General features: G+C 42.7%; 1 protein-coding gene across 25 annotated transcripts in view; it reads left to right on the top strand.

Annotated features, from left to right (window-relative positions):
* Positions 1 to 19,205, top strand: part of Syne1 (spectrin repeat containing nuclear envelope protein 1) — a 471,855-nt gene that overhangs the window by 403,742 nt on the left and 48,908 nt on the right. For all 25 annotated transcript variants that reach the window (XM_057763198.1, XM_057763205.1, XM_057763207.1 and 22 more), the window contains 4 exons: positions 961 to 1,155; positions 4,727 to 4,852; positions 8,140 to 8,295; positions 16,494 to 16,652. In XM_057763198.1, coding sequence (XP_057619181.1) covers positions 961 to 1,155; positions 4,727 to 4,852; positions 8,140 to 8,295; positions 16,494 to 16,652 — 636 coding nt within the window. The remainder of the gene's footprint in view (positions 1 to 960; positions 1,156 to 4,726; positions 4,853 to 8,139; positions 8,296 to 16,493; positions 16,653 to 19,205) is intronic.

A 19,205-nucleotide genomic window follows, 5' to 3' on the forward strand; every position in this document is an offset into this window, starting at 1 on the left:
AGTTTCTGCCTTGGTAGACGGGAGACTAACCTGTCCCATTATGTACAGTACATGCCTCTTCATTCCACTTTCTACCCCATCAGTGAATGCTTTTGCTGCAACTGTCATGGAAACACATGGCTCCCCTGCTCAGTGCTTTCTGTGACCGTGTAAAAGCCAAATCCCTGGCTAGGTGTGGTAGCATCTGCCTGTAATTCCAGCATTTCAGAACCTAAGACAAGGTGGTTGCAAGTTTAAGACCAGTGTGAGCTATATACCACAGCTTAAAAAAAAAAAAAAATGTTTAAAATCTGTCTAAACAAATGGTGGGTTAGAGCGAGGGGTCAGCCATTACGAACACTGGCAGCTCCAGAGGACCCAAGTTTGATTCCCAGCACCCACATGGCAGCCACCACCAATTATAGCTCCAGTCCCAGGGCGTCTTTATCTGACACCTTTTTCTAGTCTCCTTGGGCACTGTATGCACATGGTACACAGAGATAAATGCGAACAAAATACACACATACATTGTTAAATGAAAGTTCCCCTGCAAGTTGTCACTACCATTCTTACACAGGTACTTTTGACTCCAGTCATGGAAAAGTATGTTACGTTTCCTGAATTCGTCATGTTTCTTAGACGGTCAATACTTCCCTCCTCATTTCCCTTTCCCTGTCATACTCCTCTGAGTCTGATTGCATTCCCATGTCTTTCAAGACTCATCCAGCCTTTACAACTCTGAGAGACTGACTGTGTGTACCCATGCTGGGGATAGCTGCCACTCTACGATCCCTGGGCCTTTGTCCCATAAGCAGAGCGCCTACTGTGCTGAGATTATGCTTCTCATTCATTTCCACTTGGTTACTCTAAGATGCAGGAGCATAACGTGTGCAATCTAACACATAAGGCTGTCAAAACTTCCTCTTAATGGGGAACCGATGAAGGAAAGAATAAAAAGTAAGACGCTCTGGTGCCTTTCAGTTCAAAGAGAAAGTGTTCCTGCGCCAGCAAGGCAGCTACATCCTGACGGTGGAGGCTGGCAAGCAGCTCTTGCTCTCGGCTGACAGTGGCGCCGAGGCCGCCTTGCAGGCTGAACTCACAGAGATCCAAGAGCAATGGAAGTCAGCCAGCATGCACCTGGAGGAGCAGAAGAAAAAGCTGGCTTTCCTGTTGAACGTAAGTTCGGATCAGAGGTCCCTTTTAGGAGCCCTGTTGCTCCCTCCCATTGTCTCACTGCGATAGCATGTAGTGCAAGGTCATTGAGCAACACTTCCAGTGTTCTCTTCCATTTTGTTGAAGACTCTGTCCTATCTTGCATGAACTGGAAAAGTTTCTCAATTTTCAGCACTTCATCTTTCAGGAAAATCCCTCAACAGAGTAATTGAAACTCTAATAAGGCTGTCCAAGTGATTAATTCTGATTAATGGCCAGTGCTATGCCTTGCAGCGTGTGGCAACTTTAGAAAGCCAGGCAGAAACACAAGAAGCAGATTCCATTCCCTAAATTGCAGACTAAAATGGTTTTCAAGATCAATATCTCGTATTTTATAGCCAGGAAAAAGCTAACCCAGAATGAGTCTCTTGATATGCCTTGGTTCCTCTAAGCAGGCTGCCATTGGCCAAAAATCTCCAAGAGGCATCTTAGGCCTTTCATTGACCACAAGCACTGGGACTCCAAAGACATTGAGTTTTATCAATACTGTCCATAATGAGCTTCCCTCCCATGCCCTTACTATCTATAATTTGTCTTAGTTCAGTCATTACACGTGTATGATCAATTCATGAGGAAGCTCATGATTTTGTATAATATGAATGAAAAAAGAAAAAGAATGTGCCCTAAATTCAGATAAGGTCATGTTGAAAACCATAGTTATTGCCTTATCTTCAAAATGGTTCTAATTTTACCTTACCCATTTGACCATTGTGAGAATTTGCCAGAAGAATTCCAGGAAATCATGAGGTAGTGGGCACATGAATGACAGCCGTTGCCGTTATTGATGCCATTAACACTTAAAATTGTACCCAGGAAATGTTGCAGCTCTGTACATGTTGGCAATCACCAATTTCTCTTGATTATTCGGTATAGCGTGCCACCTCTTTGGGTGGAAGGAGACAGTCCACAGTATTTGAGCAGATTTATTCTTTCAAATATTCACATCCATTGGGTTCACTTTGGGAATCGTGTGTATGTGTGTGTTGCCATATAATATATACACAATATATATTATATGCCATACTGCATTATATATGTGCAACATATATAATATACATTATATATAACCTTCTGAACAGGAAACAATCAATCAAAATGCCACCAAAAATGTGTTCAGTACCACTGTTTGCTTACAGAGCAATTCACTGGTAACATAATATGCGTGAATCATTTGTCGTCATCTTGGTGTCGGGCAGGATTTACAACATGGTAACTCATTCTGGCAAGACTGTGTTAATCTTCTTTTTTTTTAATTTGCGATGTGGTTTTTGGATATAGTCCCAGGATATAAGAATGCATGGTGTCTGAGTCACTGGATTCGCTTGTCTCACCTGTCAGTCCATGTATAAAACATTCACTCTGATGGACAGTTTGCAGAACAGGACATGAAGTTAGTTCCTTATCATTTGTACAGAAAAAAAGACTCAGTGGTTGGATTCACCATCCAAGTTATCATTGGATATGGTAGTCTCTATTCTTCTCTTCTCAGAATTTCTTTAGTTTTGAATCATACACTACATTACGTTTGCCCTAGGAAGTCTTTAGAGATTATGAATTTCATTTTTAGTCAGACTCATTTTCATGTATCTTTACAACAATGCTTTAATAATGCCATCTTTAGCTGTTAGTCTAATGCTCTGGGTATGTTGGCCCCAAATACTCATGGTTTGCCTGCTTCTCTAACACTGATTTTGTCCTGAGGGGCTGACCTTCTCAGTGCCACCTCTGTGAACAGCCCTGGCTATGCATCGAAAGCTTTAGGGTGTGTGCTGATTTAATTGAAAACGTGAGGTCTAAGCAGGGGAACATTTTTGTTTACACATTACATCTACAGTACTGAGCACTGGCTACTGAGCACTGGCGAGTGAAAGAACACACCAAATATTGTAAAACAGGGGAACTGACACAAACCTGGCCTCCTAGTCAACAGCATTCATAGTTTAGGTTTGCTGGGCCCTTGTTGGTGCTAATTAGGAAAAGGAGATGTCCTTAAGCTTCTGTGAAGTTCCATGGGGGGAATTTTAAAGAGAGATAAGAACTTGGATTCAAACTCTAAGGAAGCAAAGACACAAAGTTCAAACTTGCATTTTCCACTAAAGGTGTTTGGAGTAATGCTGTCTGTGGGTGGCTAAGAAGAACATTCTAGAATAAAAAGTAGGGAGAACCAAGGCAAGAGAAGACAGGTGATGCAGGGAGACAATGGGAAGAGAAAGCCACCAGACTTTGGTACCATGTTGGGCTCTCGGTCATCCTAGCTCTTAAATCAATTGTCTTTGGAATTCAGTGATTCATTACATGGGGAATGACCATAGGGCAGCTGGTCTGGGGAGGGCACTGAGAGCATTGTAACCAGGAGTGGGCAATATAACCAAAGTGGGAGAACTGGACAAAACAGCATGTATTTAACTGATTGCAACTTGACATAGCACTAAGGTACTGGATGATGGTTGAATACAAATAGGGCAGTATAAAACCAAGATTCAGTGTAGTTACTCTCAGTTTTCTTTAAAGAAAGCATTTAAAAAGTTAGACAACAAATACATGTGGCATTAAAAAGCTTCAAGTAGTAGCTGAGGTATGTAGTGGGAAAATTGAAATTCCCTGTAGCACCCTCGCAGCTTTGCTGCCGTTCCCAGAGGGAGCCCCTGTTACCCATTTGGTGTGTCATATGTCCTAATAGACACTTTTCCTTGTCTTCACTCAGAGATGCAGCGTGCTCTGGGCTCTCACTCTCTACCATGTAACCTGTGATAATACCAGAACATGTGTCATGAGACAGATACTTCTTAAATTGTGCATAGCCTCTCTTCTTCCAGTTCTCGCCGAGTGGCTGTCTCTGTGCTTACACATAATCTTTCCAGACATAGTTCAGCCTGAGCAAGGTAAAAACCAGACAGACACCATGTTCATGATGCCTGTGGTGGTTACCTGTTTGCACTTCTGCAGTAACCAACCCAAGAGCGGGTGGCTCATATTTACGTCTAGAGTGAATCAGAGTTAATTATCATTTTTATATTCTATTTTTCTCTTACTCATGCTTGTTTGCATTCTGAAGAGATTCTGTATCCTTTTTTTTCCACCCTCATACATTTGGGAGAGTGTAGATACGAGGTGCAACTGTGTGTGGATTAGGAGAGAGACAGAAGACTGGAATAATCTTCACCCTCTATGCATAAATTTTAATTCAGTTACACGTAACTCTTTGGGTATTGTGCTTGGTGCCTTGATAGCTATTGCTTACTTTAATTCTTCAACAGTTGTAGATCTATTTTTATTTTCTCGGGGAAAACTAGCATATTATATATATGCTTACTAGACACAAGCAGTTAAAAGTAACAGAGTCAAGCTGAACTCAGCTCTTATGACAAATGCATGGTGTTCAAAATGGCATTGAGTGTGAACATGTTTTCCCACGGTTCCTTAGTGTAATTATATCCTGGCAATTAAAGAGAGTATTATTTCTTTATTTTCATTTATATGTTTTTTGTAATTTCTCACCTCGAATGTGTCCAATCTATTTTTCCTCCAATGGCAGGATTGGGAAAAGTGTGAGAAAGGGATAGCCGATTCGCTGGAGAAGCTCCGAACCTTCAAGAAGAAGTTGTCCCAGCCTCTGCCAGACCACCACGAGGAACTCCACACGGAGCAGATGCGCTGTAAGGTACGGGACTGGATGGAGATTGTCCCTGTCGCCTAGCCACATACCTCTGCTGGACATCTCAGGGAGATGCCTGGGGCTGTGTGATCATACGAGGTCCTTGGGGAGCCCATTAGGGAAGGCAGCTATGCAATGAGAGACCTCCTTTGCTGATTTCCTGTAGTTGAAGTTATGGGCCAGTTTATGGATTGCCCAGAGGAAGCAAATGAAAAATTTAAGACACAGCATAAAAGATATTTAAAAGCTGAGTCGAGAGTAATAAATAGCAGCTGTCTTTCTGAGACATCCGCATGGGAGAATCATTGTAACAAAACAGTTCAGCCTATGAAAGGAAGGACAGGATTGGCATCTTAGAAAATCTGCTGACTGGGGCAGAAGAGCACACCCTACCTGGCAGACCCCTCTGTACAGAATGAAGGAAAAATAGCCGATCTCTATCAAAGCAAGGAGCCACCCAATCCTTAAATCGCTCAGGGCTCCCGCCACTTGCAGACTGTGATTGCCACCGCTGATCACGATTAAGATCATCACCTCTAATTATACTTGGAAGCCATCAGTACTAGCACAGACCACTCCCTAGATTGTGAGGTCACCAAGACCAACATGATTCAGTGGCTGTAAGATTTATTCCGTGCACACCTGTGTAGCCAGGCGGAGTGCCTGGCCAGCACTTCTTGGCTGAGTAAAGTGCTGATCATATCAAAAGTAACTTCATAAATGCTTCCTTTCAATTTAACCATTTCCAGAGTTTCCACTATCATTTTGACATTACTGCTGTATGATAATCCCAGTTAAAAAGTTATAAAATGTGTTCATTGAAATTTGAGAAAGGCGGCATTAGGAAAATGAAAAAGTGATACACATTACACCAAAGACGATAAATGAAATATCTCGCTGCATTGCACTAAGATGCATGAGAAGGTCAACTGGAGGTGGTATTCAGAAGGCTAAGGCAGGAAGACCCTGTGTTCAAGGCCAGAATGGGATACATGACTGAGCCCCTGCCTCAAAACAAAAATATGTGAAGGCTATGAACATTAAAATGAGTGTATTTTTTAAACCTGTGTAGTTAGCTGGGTGGTGGCAGTGTACACCTTTAATCCCAGTACTCTGAAGACAAGGCAAGCAGATCTCTCTGAGTTTGAGGCCAAACCTAGTCTGCAGAGTGAGTTCAAGTCAGTCAAGGCTGCACAGAGAAACCCTGTCTCCAAACAAACAAACAAACAAGCAAACAAACAAACAGATTAATAGTTAGCTACCCAGGTTTTTATTAAAGAAATTATCTGATAAGCAATAATGGACATGATCTAATGCTAGATTTCTCCTAAATGCCAGCGATCTCTCATTTGACATGACACCACTCGTGGGTTATTTTCCTTCTGCTAGATGAGAAAATGGAAGAGTCTAGAATAACATTAATGTTTCACATTAGTAATTGATAAATGTCTTTGAATTTAAAGACTATATTTCATCCATGCTGCCTGAACTAATGGGTAGAGTCTGAACCAGTGGTCTTGGGTTTGCATGGTAGTTGTTACTCAGGTGTGTGTGTGTGTGTGTGTGTGTGTGAATTTATGTGTGTGTTCTTTGGTTCAGTATGGTTTTAGAGAGGATTTTGCTATGGATCCCGGGCTGCCTTCAAACTCAGTGTCCCCATACAGTAGCCTCTGAACTCAGTGCTGAGAGTACAGGCGAGTATCGCCACAGTTAACTCTTTCTTTTTAAATCCATAAACTAAATGTGATGCTTGACTGGGGGAGGAGCGGGATTGATATTAAAGAGTAAGGTCCTGGGCCGGGCAGTGGTGGCGCACGCCTTTAATCCCAGCACTCGGGAGGCAGAGGCAGGCGGATCTCTGTGAGTTCGAGATCAGCCTGGTCTACAGAGCTAGTTCCAGGACAGGCTCCAAAACCACAGAGAAACCCTGTCTCGAAAAACCAAAAAAAAAAAAAAAAAAAAAAAAAAAAAAAAGAGTAAGGTCCTTATACTGGCATAACAACTGATCTGTCTAGAGGTAGAGACAGAATGCTACATATGTATTCACCTAGAAAGTCCGGTCTTTCAGCCAGCTGTTTTTTTGTTTGTTTGTTTGTTTGTTTGTTTGTTTGTTTTTGGTTTTTTGAGACAGGGTTTCTCTGTAGCTTTGGAGCCTGTCCTGGAACTCCCTTTGTAGACCAGGCTGGCCTTGAACTCCCAGAGATCCGCCTGCCTCTGCCTCCCGAGTGCTGGGATTAAAGGCTTGCGCCACCACCGCCAGCCAGCTGTTCTTATTTTGAGACTCCATCGTCATCTCCCAAGACACTCGGACAAGTGTCCCGCTTTTGAGTTCCGAGATTGGGAGGACGTGGTTCCAGACAGTTCCACTGTATTCTTCCCCAAATCACACTCAGCAGCAAAACAAAGCAATTACTCGGAAATTTCAGGCTAAATCCTTGTTTGCTTAAATTGCCTGGAAAGTTAGCCCCAGATCCTACCGTTAATTGCGCCTGCCTTTAGCAACTTGTCTCCAGTGTGAAGAGAAGGACGGAGAACAGATTGGATGAAAATCTCCATTCATTCACTAAATGAGCTGGAATCTAAAAGCAACCGCTGGCAGAGAGCAAGGGTGACACAAATTGCAAACCTAGTCACCTGCTAGCACATGGCAGAAACTCACATTTGCTCATTCTAATTTTGCTACAGGGATTTTGTTTTCTTTAAATAATGCCCCAAAAGGACAGGTCCATAATCAATAGCTTCAAAAAATCTCTGATCCTACAGAATGTGCAGCTAGTGAATTATTTTAAATGCAAGAGGAACTGTAGCCAAGCTTGGTATTCATGGTGAAGTATCTGTCATAGAATGTGTCAACTCAAATAAAGCTCAACTTAGGAAATTTCTCTTTTAAATATTGCGTTAGTGTGATCAGGAACGGGACAAAACTAATGGGTGGCTAAGGGGTTACGAAGTCAGTTTTGATGTGTTTGTGGTCTCAGGGTTGTAGGGCGATATAAATTTAGAAGAAAGAAGGCCATTACACTGAATATCTTGGATCTAAAAAGACAAGCACTGTCCTAAAAAGATCAGTGAGGGGTCTAATAGATGGTAGGAAGGTTTTGCAGGGAGCCTTGGTATTTTATCAGAACATGGGAGGTTTTCAAGTTAGGTGGGATGCAAATAAAACAGAGCTCAAGTTTGGTGCTCAGAAAGAGTGCGTAGGAAGAGAAATATACTAAGAAGAGTCACTGAAGCCCCTCCAGAGGGTTAAAGGAAGACGTCGTGGGTGTTCATGGACATTTGTTCCCATGCAGGAATTGGAAACCGCAGTAGGGAGGTGGACAGATGACCTGGCGGAACTGACGCTGCTGAGGGATGCCCTGGCTGTCTACATCAGTGCTGAGGACATCTCCATCCTGAACGAGCGCGTGGAGCTTCTGCAAAGGCAATGGGAGGAGCTATGTCACCAGGTAAGATGTGGTCTGAACAAGGAAGTAGCTGTTCAAAATGGGAAGATGGGAGGCGATCCATGACACCAGACAGGCTTGGTCCACTTCGGGGCCCACTTTGTGACTCACCATATAGACAGAGAAGCCTGTGCTCATCACCAGAATATTTCAGAAGGACAACTATATCATTGTATCATACTTTGAACTCATCTATACTGAAGTCTTTCTCTTTCCCATCCTGGCCCAAAGTGTTGTACTTCCTAGGTGTAAATTTCCAGCTAAGTCAATATTGGTGGTATGTTCTGGATTTTAAACATGGAAGAAACACATTGGTTTAATGTTATTTGTTATTCTGAGATAGTTTTATTTGTTGGAACATTCATAGTCGTTTCTCATTAATTCCTGGGTTTATGGCGTTGTTAGGTTCACCTTATTTGTTAGACGCCTTTCTACATGTACAAGTTGCTAAAGAAGATTATAACTTAGGCTTGGAAGGGAAAGATTGATGCAAAGATGGCAGGAGAGCAACCTGGGCGAAAAGGACTATCAGGCGAAGGTTCACAGTGCAGACTGCTGGCTGCCTGTAAGAGCCTGTGACTGCACTCGGCAGAAGTCTTTGTGCCTTGCTCTTTAGTGCTGTGCCCTGACTACCATGCCTGCCACACTGCCAGCTATACCACACCCTGAGTTCCACGCCTGCCACACTGCTGGCTATAATACACCCTGAATATTATGCCTGCTACACTGCCAGCTAGAAAACGCCCTCAGTACTGTGACTGCCACACTGCCAGCTATAACACACCTAAGCACCCATGCATGCCATACTGCTGGCTACAATACTCAGAGTAGAATACCTGCCACACTGCTGGCTCTAGAACACCTCAAATGTCATTCCTGCCCCCACTGCAGGCTCTAATACACGTTTGTTCAACAGATTGATTGTTGCAATTATTGTGAACATAGGCTGTAATAGAAATTCCTTCCATCAAGTTTATAATTGCACTGAAACTAATGTTAACCTAGAAAGTCCTATACAATTATAAAGAAAAATCTGTATGCAGAGATGAAAGCGATACGTAAAGATACTGGCTAGCTCAGGGTGGTGGGCACTGGAAAATGTAGAGAAAATGCTGATTGAAATAGATAAATCTTCAGTGCTGAGGTGGGGAGTGGAGGAGAGATTATTGTACAGGGAATATGTCCGTCATGACCAAGGTCAAAGCAGAGGGAGGACTGGAGAGATACAGGTGATAGAAGGTAAAGGAACAGAGCTGATGGAAGGGTGACCCTGTGTCCATGCAAACTCATATTTTTTTGCTCCTATACCAATTGATACCTCTTTGATTTTCCATCCTCCCCAGTTGACATGACATTATGGGTTCTTCTCATGCTTCTAGAATCATCCAACAGAGTTTAAGAGGCTCTTTCTTATGGTTTGTTTGATATTAAGAACAAATGCGTTCCTTGAAATCTAAATCTAAACCCAGATTTTGCTCCCATGATGGATCAAAGGAATATTTGCTTGCATGCATAAAAGATGTTTCCTGTGAACATACCTTGCAAAATGAGGCCTGCAAGAGATGGCCCTCACCAATATGTGAACGTTTTGAGTTCAACATGAAAGTGGCCACTTTTCACAGAGTGCCCAGTTCTCAGTGTAAGCCGTGAAGAGCCTACACCGAGTTGTTCATAGAGAGAGTGACAATACTAATCATCACACAGATTATTTTCTAAATGCTTCAACATGTACACATTACTGCAATTACCATGTTATAATAAACAGGCCTTATCACGATGCACCATATAAATGGAAGGCATTTGATGGGTACTGATAAATAGAAACTGTGACAGCATTGCTCATTTGCCTCTATGAGCCTGCTAATCTCTCCTCCCTCCGTCCCCCCTTCCATTTCTCTCTTTCTCTTTCTTTTTTCTGTCTTTCTCCCTTTTAGAAATGTTGCCCATATGTCAGCAGTCTTTTTTTTAGATTTATTGATTTATATAGCTATTTTATGTGTCCATACATATGTCTGAGGGTATGCACCTATACCATGAACATGCAGGATCACACAGAGGCCAGAGAGTGTGCCCAATCCCAGGAGCTGGAGTTAGTGCAGGTGGTTGTGAGCTGTCATGTGCGTGTTGAGAGCAGAGCTCAGGTCCTCTGCAAGTGTAGCAAGCCCTCTCAGCTGCAGAGCTGTTGCTCCAGCCCTAGTCATCATTTTCCTAATTCTGAGAGAAGGAGAGAACTGCTTTCTCTCCTAACATCTTTCAGGGATTAAGTGGAACAAGTCAGAGCAGACTCATTGCTCTAACAGAGGCTTCAGAGAGCTGTCAATTCCGATTCAGCACTCCCGTCACTTTTCCTGGCTAACCTTCACAGCATCCCTTCTAAGAGGCCTTGATCACGACCCTCCTCTTGCCTAGACTGAGTGCTTCTCTTCTGATTTTCTCACCTATTTCCTTTTCTATCCTACAACCCCGTGAAGTCCTTTTTGGCAATGGTCCACCTTAGTGTCATTAATCCTATGAATTCCCATTTCCTCCTTGTTCCACGCCATCACAGAGCATGCCTAGTTTTTATGAATGTTTGTAGTCTGATCCCAAGACTTTGAGGCCCTTTGATGCAAAGGCCTTTTCTTCGGACAACCAGTGCCTACAACAGTTAAGTGTTCTCTGCATATGGCTTTGTACTACATGTGTAACAAAGGAGGCCTTGTACTACATGTATATCCTGATACTTAAGGTCCTCTGAGGATAAAATAGTGACAGAATCTTAATATTTTGGAAATGAAGAAAACTATGATCATATAATGGTTTTGAATTTGGGAAAATTGCATAACAATGCCATGGAAGTATCATTATTTCCAATTCTTAAGTCAGACATTCACGTGTTCTAAAATCACCCACTAGACTTATAAAACTCTACTTGAAAACACAGCTCGAAAGTCGCATGGCCATGTGATACACTGTGAAGACATTAATGCCTTGCACCTGTGAATAGAGCAGACCATGCAAAAGAGGAAGCAGCTAGGACTTATGGTGCTTCTAGAGATTTCCTCTGCCAGAGTCGTAAAGTATGAACATAACACATAATTGCCCTGAACCAGTCCAATCTACATGTATCTAAATCAGTGAGAATTTAGTCCTGGGTCTGGCTGGGTGCCAGGATATACTAATTCTCAAGGAGGAGTAAAGAGCTCTTAAGGTTGTTGTTTCCGGTGAACTTTTATCAAATACGAAACCACAACAGGAAACATGCTTATGGCCAGCTCCTCGTAAAAGCCGACAAACTCAGCTGAACATAGCCAGCATTATGTCGGCTAAAGGAGGGCACAGCCTGTCCTGCTCGTTTAGAAGCAGCTGATGAGAAGCGAGGCGTAGCTGGGTCCACAGATGAGGATGAAGAAGACAGCCTGTAAGTAGATGCTGCTGCCGCGGAGCCACAGAACAAGTGCATAAGGGGATTAGGTTTTCAGCCAGCCCGGGAGATCTGTTGTAGCTTGGCTCAGCTATGGATCATTTCGCTTTTCCTCCTCTGTTGCTTTGTAGAACCGTGTGTGATTCTAGCTGTGATGTAAATCTACAACACCATACCACTAGAATCGCTCATTGTGTTTGTGTGTGTGTGTGTGTTTACGCCCACAATGTCATGAGAAAAATATTGACTGTAGAAAAAAGTTGTGTTTCCTGTTCAGCTGTCTCGCTCTGGAGGCAATGCACTGTGGTTCTACCCTTAAGAAAATGCAAATACGTGCTGAGCTGATAAATAATTTCAGAATTCCAAATGAATCCAAAGAAAGAAATGGTTCATTAAATATAGCCGAAATACTCAGTTTATAAACGGCATCAAATGCCACCCTTCTTATGAATTTACATCTTTGCAAAAAGATCTGGGCCCTGGCTTACACCCAGTGCTGGCAGCTCACATATTTAGTGGGTTTTTTTTTTTTTTCAGTCATAGCTCACAGTAAACAAATGAAAGCGATGCCTTCATAGTGTGAGACAAGCTTGAAGGAGGTGAATTCAAGCTGGTCCCTGGAGATGTTGAGCACACAAATGCTGAGGAGAGAAAAGATTGGACTTAGATGGGGGATTGACAAACCTGTGGTGTACACCAGCCTTTTTCTGAGCTGTTCACTTGCCCGTGCCTTCCTGTCTGCACGCCACATCCTGGAATACAATGCAGTACTTGACATACTGAAGATAACTCTTTCTTACAAGCACTAAATATCTGTGTTTGGAGAAAGTGGAATGTCTATTTACAAACAAGAAGAAGGCTGATAGAAGACACTTGTTCTGGTCTCCTCAGCAGAGTAGTGGAGGCTGGCCTTGAGTCTCAGATGCTTCTTCGTGTGATCCTACTGTACACCATAGCCCGTATCAAAGATGCCAGCTTTTCTGATCCTGCCTTTGACTGGCCAAAAGCTGATACCTGAAATTGTCCAGCTCACCCTGGGATGGGGTACACCTACTCCTCAAAGAAATAGGTGCTATCCTTCTGTGATCACACCCTCTGCAGGTGTTGGTGAAGGGGTGCCCTAGCATCCATTTTTGGATCATGGCCAACATGTGAAGGAAGCTAATCAAGAGTGGGACAAAGCCTTCCCAATCTTTTAAGGAGGAAGCTTCTTGTCCTTAGAGAGGAGTTTCCTGTAAGTTTCTGTATGAACTGAACCCGGGTTTTAGCCACAACACCCGCTTTCTCGCTCTGATGCCCTATGATTGACAGGCAGAGAATTCTCAGTCTGAGTCTTTCAGGAGAGTAGATCCTTCCATGCTGACTGACATCACTACATAGCACAGTCTGGGCAGGGCTCAGGGTAGTTGAGCTTTGTCTATGGAACCTTGCAACTTGTATCCCCACCTCAAATGAGTTCCCGGATGCTTGCCTCCTCTGTATTATTCTGCCTCAAAGAAAATGAAATGATAACCTGCCTTGCATTACTGAGGTAACACTGATGGACTCAGCAGTGGTACCCAATCTGGACAAGTAGTTATTTAAATAGGTTTAATTAATATCCCCAAAGAGGGATTTTCTAATGGAAAAATTTCCAAAGCTTTGGTACAACAGTGTGGCCCCCTCTTTAGGAATCTCGGGTTCCTGGGGTTGTTTTTATGGAAAGTATTGCGGGCTTGTTAACTGATTCCCAAACCACTCTCAGGCATAAGATCATAGACAAATGGGGTTCTATGGGACCTAGAAAATTGTCTACCTAATCACCAATAGTCAGAGGCAGCATTGCTAACGGAAAAGCACAGGGTACCTTTGAAGTGTTTTTATTCCCATTAAAAGGAGATTGATTTGAAATACTTGTTAAAAGTGGAATGTTAGGTGTAGTGGTTCATGCCTATAATCTCACTTCTCAGGAAGCAGAAACATAAGGATGGCCACCTTATATTTGAGGCCAGCCTGGTCTATGTAGCACGTACCATGGCAGGCATGGCTAACACGGGGAAGCATTATATCAAAAACTAAAACACACACACACACACACACACACAGTATAAATGATTTGGGTAAGGTCTGGGAGTCAGAAACTGTAACCCCAGCACTCAGGAGGCTGAAGCAGAAGGATCATGCCTTCCAGACCAGCCTGACTGCTAACATACTCTGAGTTTGATGTGAGCCAGAGCCTGACATCCACCGTGAGGTCATGTCTCAAATGCTTAACATACAGTATTTTCCACTTAAATTTATTGGAAACTTTTCATAATAAAATATCGAGTTAAAAAAAACCAAATCCAAACGAAGAAAATTGATGGGCTGGCATCTTGCTCAACGGAGTCAGTGACTGTCTGACTGTGACATGGCCTCGGGGGACCATGATCCAGCTTTCTGATAACCCCACTGATCGGACTTCATTTTGCCAATAGGCAGTGACTCTCAACTATAAGCACGCCTAAGTAACTCAAACAGCACTGCCAACCAAGAGCATTATGAAGTTACAGGATTTTAGAGTCCTGGAATGAATCGTTCTAGAGTCTGAGAAACGAACAAACCATTGTATCAGCAGCAGTTAAGGAACTCTTCTAAGTAGTCTGCCCAGTTCTTGAATGGGCGAATGGATTGGTTCATTTTTCTGTAAAGAAGATAGATATACAAATGGCCCAGAAAGATCATCAGTGCCTTTATCCTCTAGGGAAGGACGAATGAAAATCAACAGTAGTAAAGGACTTCTTACCACTAACATGGCTCTGGCCAAAAAGACAGAGAATGACTAGTGTGGGAATTGTTAATGTTACCATATCATCCAACAATCATATTAAGGATTACCTAAAGAAATGAATCCTGTGTCTGTGCAGACACCTGTGCATGACCTTGTGTGGTGGCATTATTCAGAGTCAATCAGGATTAGAACCAACCAAAATGCCCACAGTCAGATGAATGGACAGATAAAATATATCACGTCTATGTAGTGAACTGATCTCAACAGTTAGAAAGAATGAACTATGGATATATCCTTTAACATGGATGAACCTTTAAACTATGCTAAAAGTGAAAGAAGGCCACTACAAAAGAACATAAACCTTGATTTCAATTTACATGTAACGTTGGGACTAGGCAAACACACAGAGGTGGAGAGTAGACCAGAGTTGGGAGAAGTGTACAGAGAACTCTTTCTTATATGAGACCCTTTGTCTGAGGAGAGACAAAGCCAATAGGGTACGTGTGTGTTTGTATACACGTGTGTGTCTGTGTGCGTGCACACATGTGTGTTACAGAAGGTGATTTAGATATTGCTTACCTCCTAAAGGTTGGGTAGTCTGACACCTCTGTCTGCATCTTACACAGACTCTAGGGGAGTGGGGGAAGCTAAAATTACCTAGTTCATGAAGCTACATGTCTGGGCAGGCCCAATTCAGTGCCGAAGGTCTAGAAGTTCCCAGGAGAGTCATTGGTTTTCAGTCCACTTTGGAGAGGTGGATAATCAGAAGTACAATGTCAGTGGAGGGAGAAGAAACAGGGACGGCCACAGTCGCTCAGGAAACAGAATCAAAGACACACAGGTGTATGCTCCATTTCCCTGAGACTTCTTTATATCTGGGCTGACAAATAGAAAATGCTACCCACTTTAAGGGTGGGTGTTTCCCGTTCAGCACACAGGTCCTGGGGTATGCCTTCTAGATGATTCTGTAACCCATCAAGTTGGCAATCAAGACTAAGGGTCACACTGCTGACAGGCACCGTTATTTGGGGTAGGGTATGACAATATTTTAAAATTGATCATGGTTATATTTGTGCAACTCTGAATATACAAAAGTACGTTCAGTTGTATATTGTAAAGGGATTGTGTTATGTGAATTGTATCTCAATGAAGCTAAACGAAAACAAACATTAAAAAAACCCACCTCGTTAGTTCTAGTAATTCCAGATAAAGGACGTTCGGCTTGCATACTCTTCCACATTTTTTAAAGTATTCTGTGCTTTGTACAAGTTTAATGGGAAATTTTGATTATTTATATATTAAAGGTTAAAGGTTAAAACCTGTATCTAAACAATGAAAACCAAAATTATACAAAAGAAAAAAATGAAAAGAAATGCATTATAAATGGAGAAATAAAGGCACTTGCTTGGGGTAAAATTGTCAGGGCAGAGCTGAACCCCAGGAGTCATTGTCTGCTTCTGGTGGCTGGATCTCTGCAAATCCTTCAGCACACGGTCCAGATATAGGAGACTCAACTGCCATTTCCTGTCCACTCCATCCTGTCCTTCCATCCCTCTATTTAAAAAAAAACAAAACACTAGTTTGTGTTCTACATGTATGAGTGTTTTGCTTGCATGGATATAAATATGCCACGTGTGTGCCTGGTGCCTGTGGAGGCCAAAAGAGGCATCAGATCCTCCAGAACTAGAGTGACAGAGGTTGTGAGCCATCATATGGGTGATGGGAGATGAACCTGGATCCTCTAAAAGATCAACAAGTAGTCTGGACCACCAAGAGGGCACCATGTGGAGCTGGAGTTTGGGAGGATTGTGAGCCATCATGTGGGTATTGGGAGGTGGACCTGGGGTGTCCGTAGGTCAACTTTGGTTCTCTGCACAGCAGCCATTGGCCTTAGCCTTTTCTCCAGCCATCTTTCTTTGGCAAATCTTCTATTTCATGCCCGCAGGAACGCCCAGGTCCCGCATATTTCATCATGCCATTTCCTCCTCAGGGCGGCGTTGCTCTCTTGTTGTTTCCCTCCTCATAACCATCCCACTTTAACCTTCCCAGGTCTCCTTAAGACGACAGCAAGTGAGCGAGCGACTGAACGAGTGGGCCGTCTTCAGTGAGAAGAACAAAGAGCTCTGCGAGTGGCTGACCCAGATGGAGGGCAAGGTCTCCCAGAATGGAGACTTCCTCATTGAAGAGATGATAGAGAAACTCAAGAAGGTGAGTGGGGTGAGCGGGGTGAGTGGTGTGAGGCAGGGTGAGCAGGGTGATGTGGCCTGGGGCTGCCTTCTTCCCAGTGCTTCCCTGTCTTCCCTGTCCCTGTCACTTCCCTGTCGCTATGTATTAAGCCCTGTTTTCATAACATGTGAAAAGGGAACATGGGAAAGACCCACTTACATGCAAAATCTACAGGATGCGTTTAGTTTACGAGGAAACCGGCTTTCTGCTTTCTGCCCTGGAGGAACCATTCAAACACACCACTTTTCTGCTGGTTTTATTTCTTATGTGTTGGTTTTTAGAGACAGATATCACTAGAGAGGAATTAAAAGGAAAAAAACCTTAGAACGAATGAAATGGATTTTTCCCTAGAAAATATGATCTATAGGCCCTCAGTAGGAATGAAGACATTCCTGGAAATTCTGGATTCCTGTTGTTTCAAGCTATCTATGCATTTTAAAATTATTTGGATAGAGGACATTTTTTATATCTAAACAGGGTTCACTGAATCAACTCATAATTTTAAATGTTTATGTGGGTTTCAGTAAAGTTTCTGCATTTTTGAGCAGATACTCATGTCAGAATGCCGATTTGAATGCCACATTAGCACACGTATGGTATATTTTTCATATTTACTTGTATGTTATCTTTCTGGAGCAGAAGCCCCATCAAGCTGTAAACCTGCCGGGAATGTGGATGCTGTCTGTAGAGTTCTTTGCTCTCCCCGCTCTGTCCGTAGCAGTGGATGCATAGCAGAAGTGCCTAACTTCTCAGAAGCCTGCACTTTGTACTTATTGAGCATAGACATGACATTACAGCTTTATTTACTCTGAAAAGCAATACAGCAGTTATTGGGGAAACTTGTCTTTCTCCATTCGTGCGCATACAGAGTAAAGATAAACTCAAAAGCCAATACATAGCATTCATGACTTTATTAGTTTTCTATATAAATATAAAAAATCTCTGAGTAACCAACTTGCCTATTTTATGTCGAAGTCTTTCTTCCTGGGCCAAAATGATGCAGGCATTATCATAGTATTTATTAATAGGGCTTTCCTGGTTGCTAGGTGTCTAGGAATGTTGTATTATGCAGGTCTATTATACTAGTTACCATCATAAATTCTGCTAAAGAGCAATTCTTTGTTACATGTGTCTCTATTCTCATTACTTTTCCCTACGAAATTAAGAATCTATATTTTATGATTGATTAAAAAACTTTCTAGAACAAAATATAGCCACAACTTAAAATTTACTGAAACTTCAGTTTCTCGTGGGAACGATTTTATTGTATTATTTGGTGTGATGTTGAAATACTCTTTGAGCAGGTGGGCCTGTCATCCTAGCTACTGGTGAGCCTGGGACAAAAATATCATGTTCAAGGTCTGCCTAGGCAGCTTAGTGAGACCCCGCTTCATAAGGAAGAGCAAAAGCTAACGAGGTAGGGAACGGGGTTGAGGAGATGGGGATGTACTGAGAATACACCTTGGCAGTGAACCACCTTCTTAGCATGCATGCAGCGCAGGTTTCATCCCAGCACTGTAAGAGTAAAGAAGGAAAAGAAAAGACATCCCCGTGAGTACGGATTCTGCTAGTGTGTATAGAAGATGCCATGGAACTCAAGCGCTTTACTGTCTTTCTTGTGCATGCACAGCGTCACTAAGAAGAGCTCAGTATTTCTGACAGCATAGGAAAAACCAAGTGACAGATTACTTGAAGCCAACGATTGTCGTCTGTTGGCATTGACACAAGCAGTTTCACTTAAATGACAACCCAAGAGCACAGTTTTACTCCAAGTGCATTTCAAGGTTTACGATGGCTCTTTTGAAGTCAACATTTCTCAGTAAAATCATCCTAATTTGGGGATGGAATGTTAAAACTATACATGAATGTACTCAGTACTTTCAGTTTTGGATCTCTTTGTGTTGAAATAGCATGAACTGGTGGGTGGACTGGGACGAGGAGTCCTAAGCATGCCAGGGCAATTGACTCTGAGCAGGAAAGCAGCTTCACCTGCTGTCCTCTTTCTTTCAGGCCCTCTTTCTTCAGACAAATGCATAAGAGAGTATCCTACCTTTAGAGGAATGTAGGAGGAGGCCACTTGTTTGTTCCTGGCTGCTCAGCCCCAAAATAATCACACAGAAACTGTATTAATTAAATCACTGCTTGGCCCATTAGCTCTAGCTTCTTATTGGCTAATTCTTACATATTAATTTAACCCATTTCTATCAATCTGTGTATTGCCACGTGACTGTGGCTTACTGGCTAAAATTCCAGCATCTGTCTCAGGCAGGGCTCCATGGCTTCTCTCTGATTCCACCCTTCTTTCTCCCAGCATTCAGCTTAGTTTTCCCCACCTAGCTCTGTTCCCCTTTAGCTTTGTGTTTGCATGGGTTCTAGGGATCCAAATTCAATAACCTACTGCTTCACTGAATAGCATTCTCTAGCTTTTCAGGGCATCTACATTCAAATGGCATTTTAAATTTTCATTAGTTTTTTCATGATTTGGTGCCACAGACTTTTATCCTCTTCACCCCATCCACCAACGCTTCCCGGGTC

The sequence above is a fragment of the Chionomys nivalis genome, chromosome 2 (genome assembly GCF_950005125.1).
Source record: "Chionomys nivalis chromosome 2, mChiNiv1.1, whole genome shotgun sequence".
Classification (NCBI taxonomy): Eukaryota; Metazoa; Chordata; class Mammalia; order Rodentia; family Cricetidae; genus Chionomys; species Chionomys nivalis.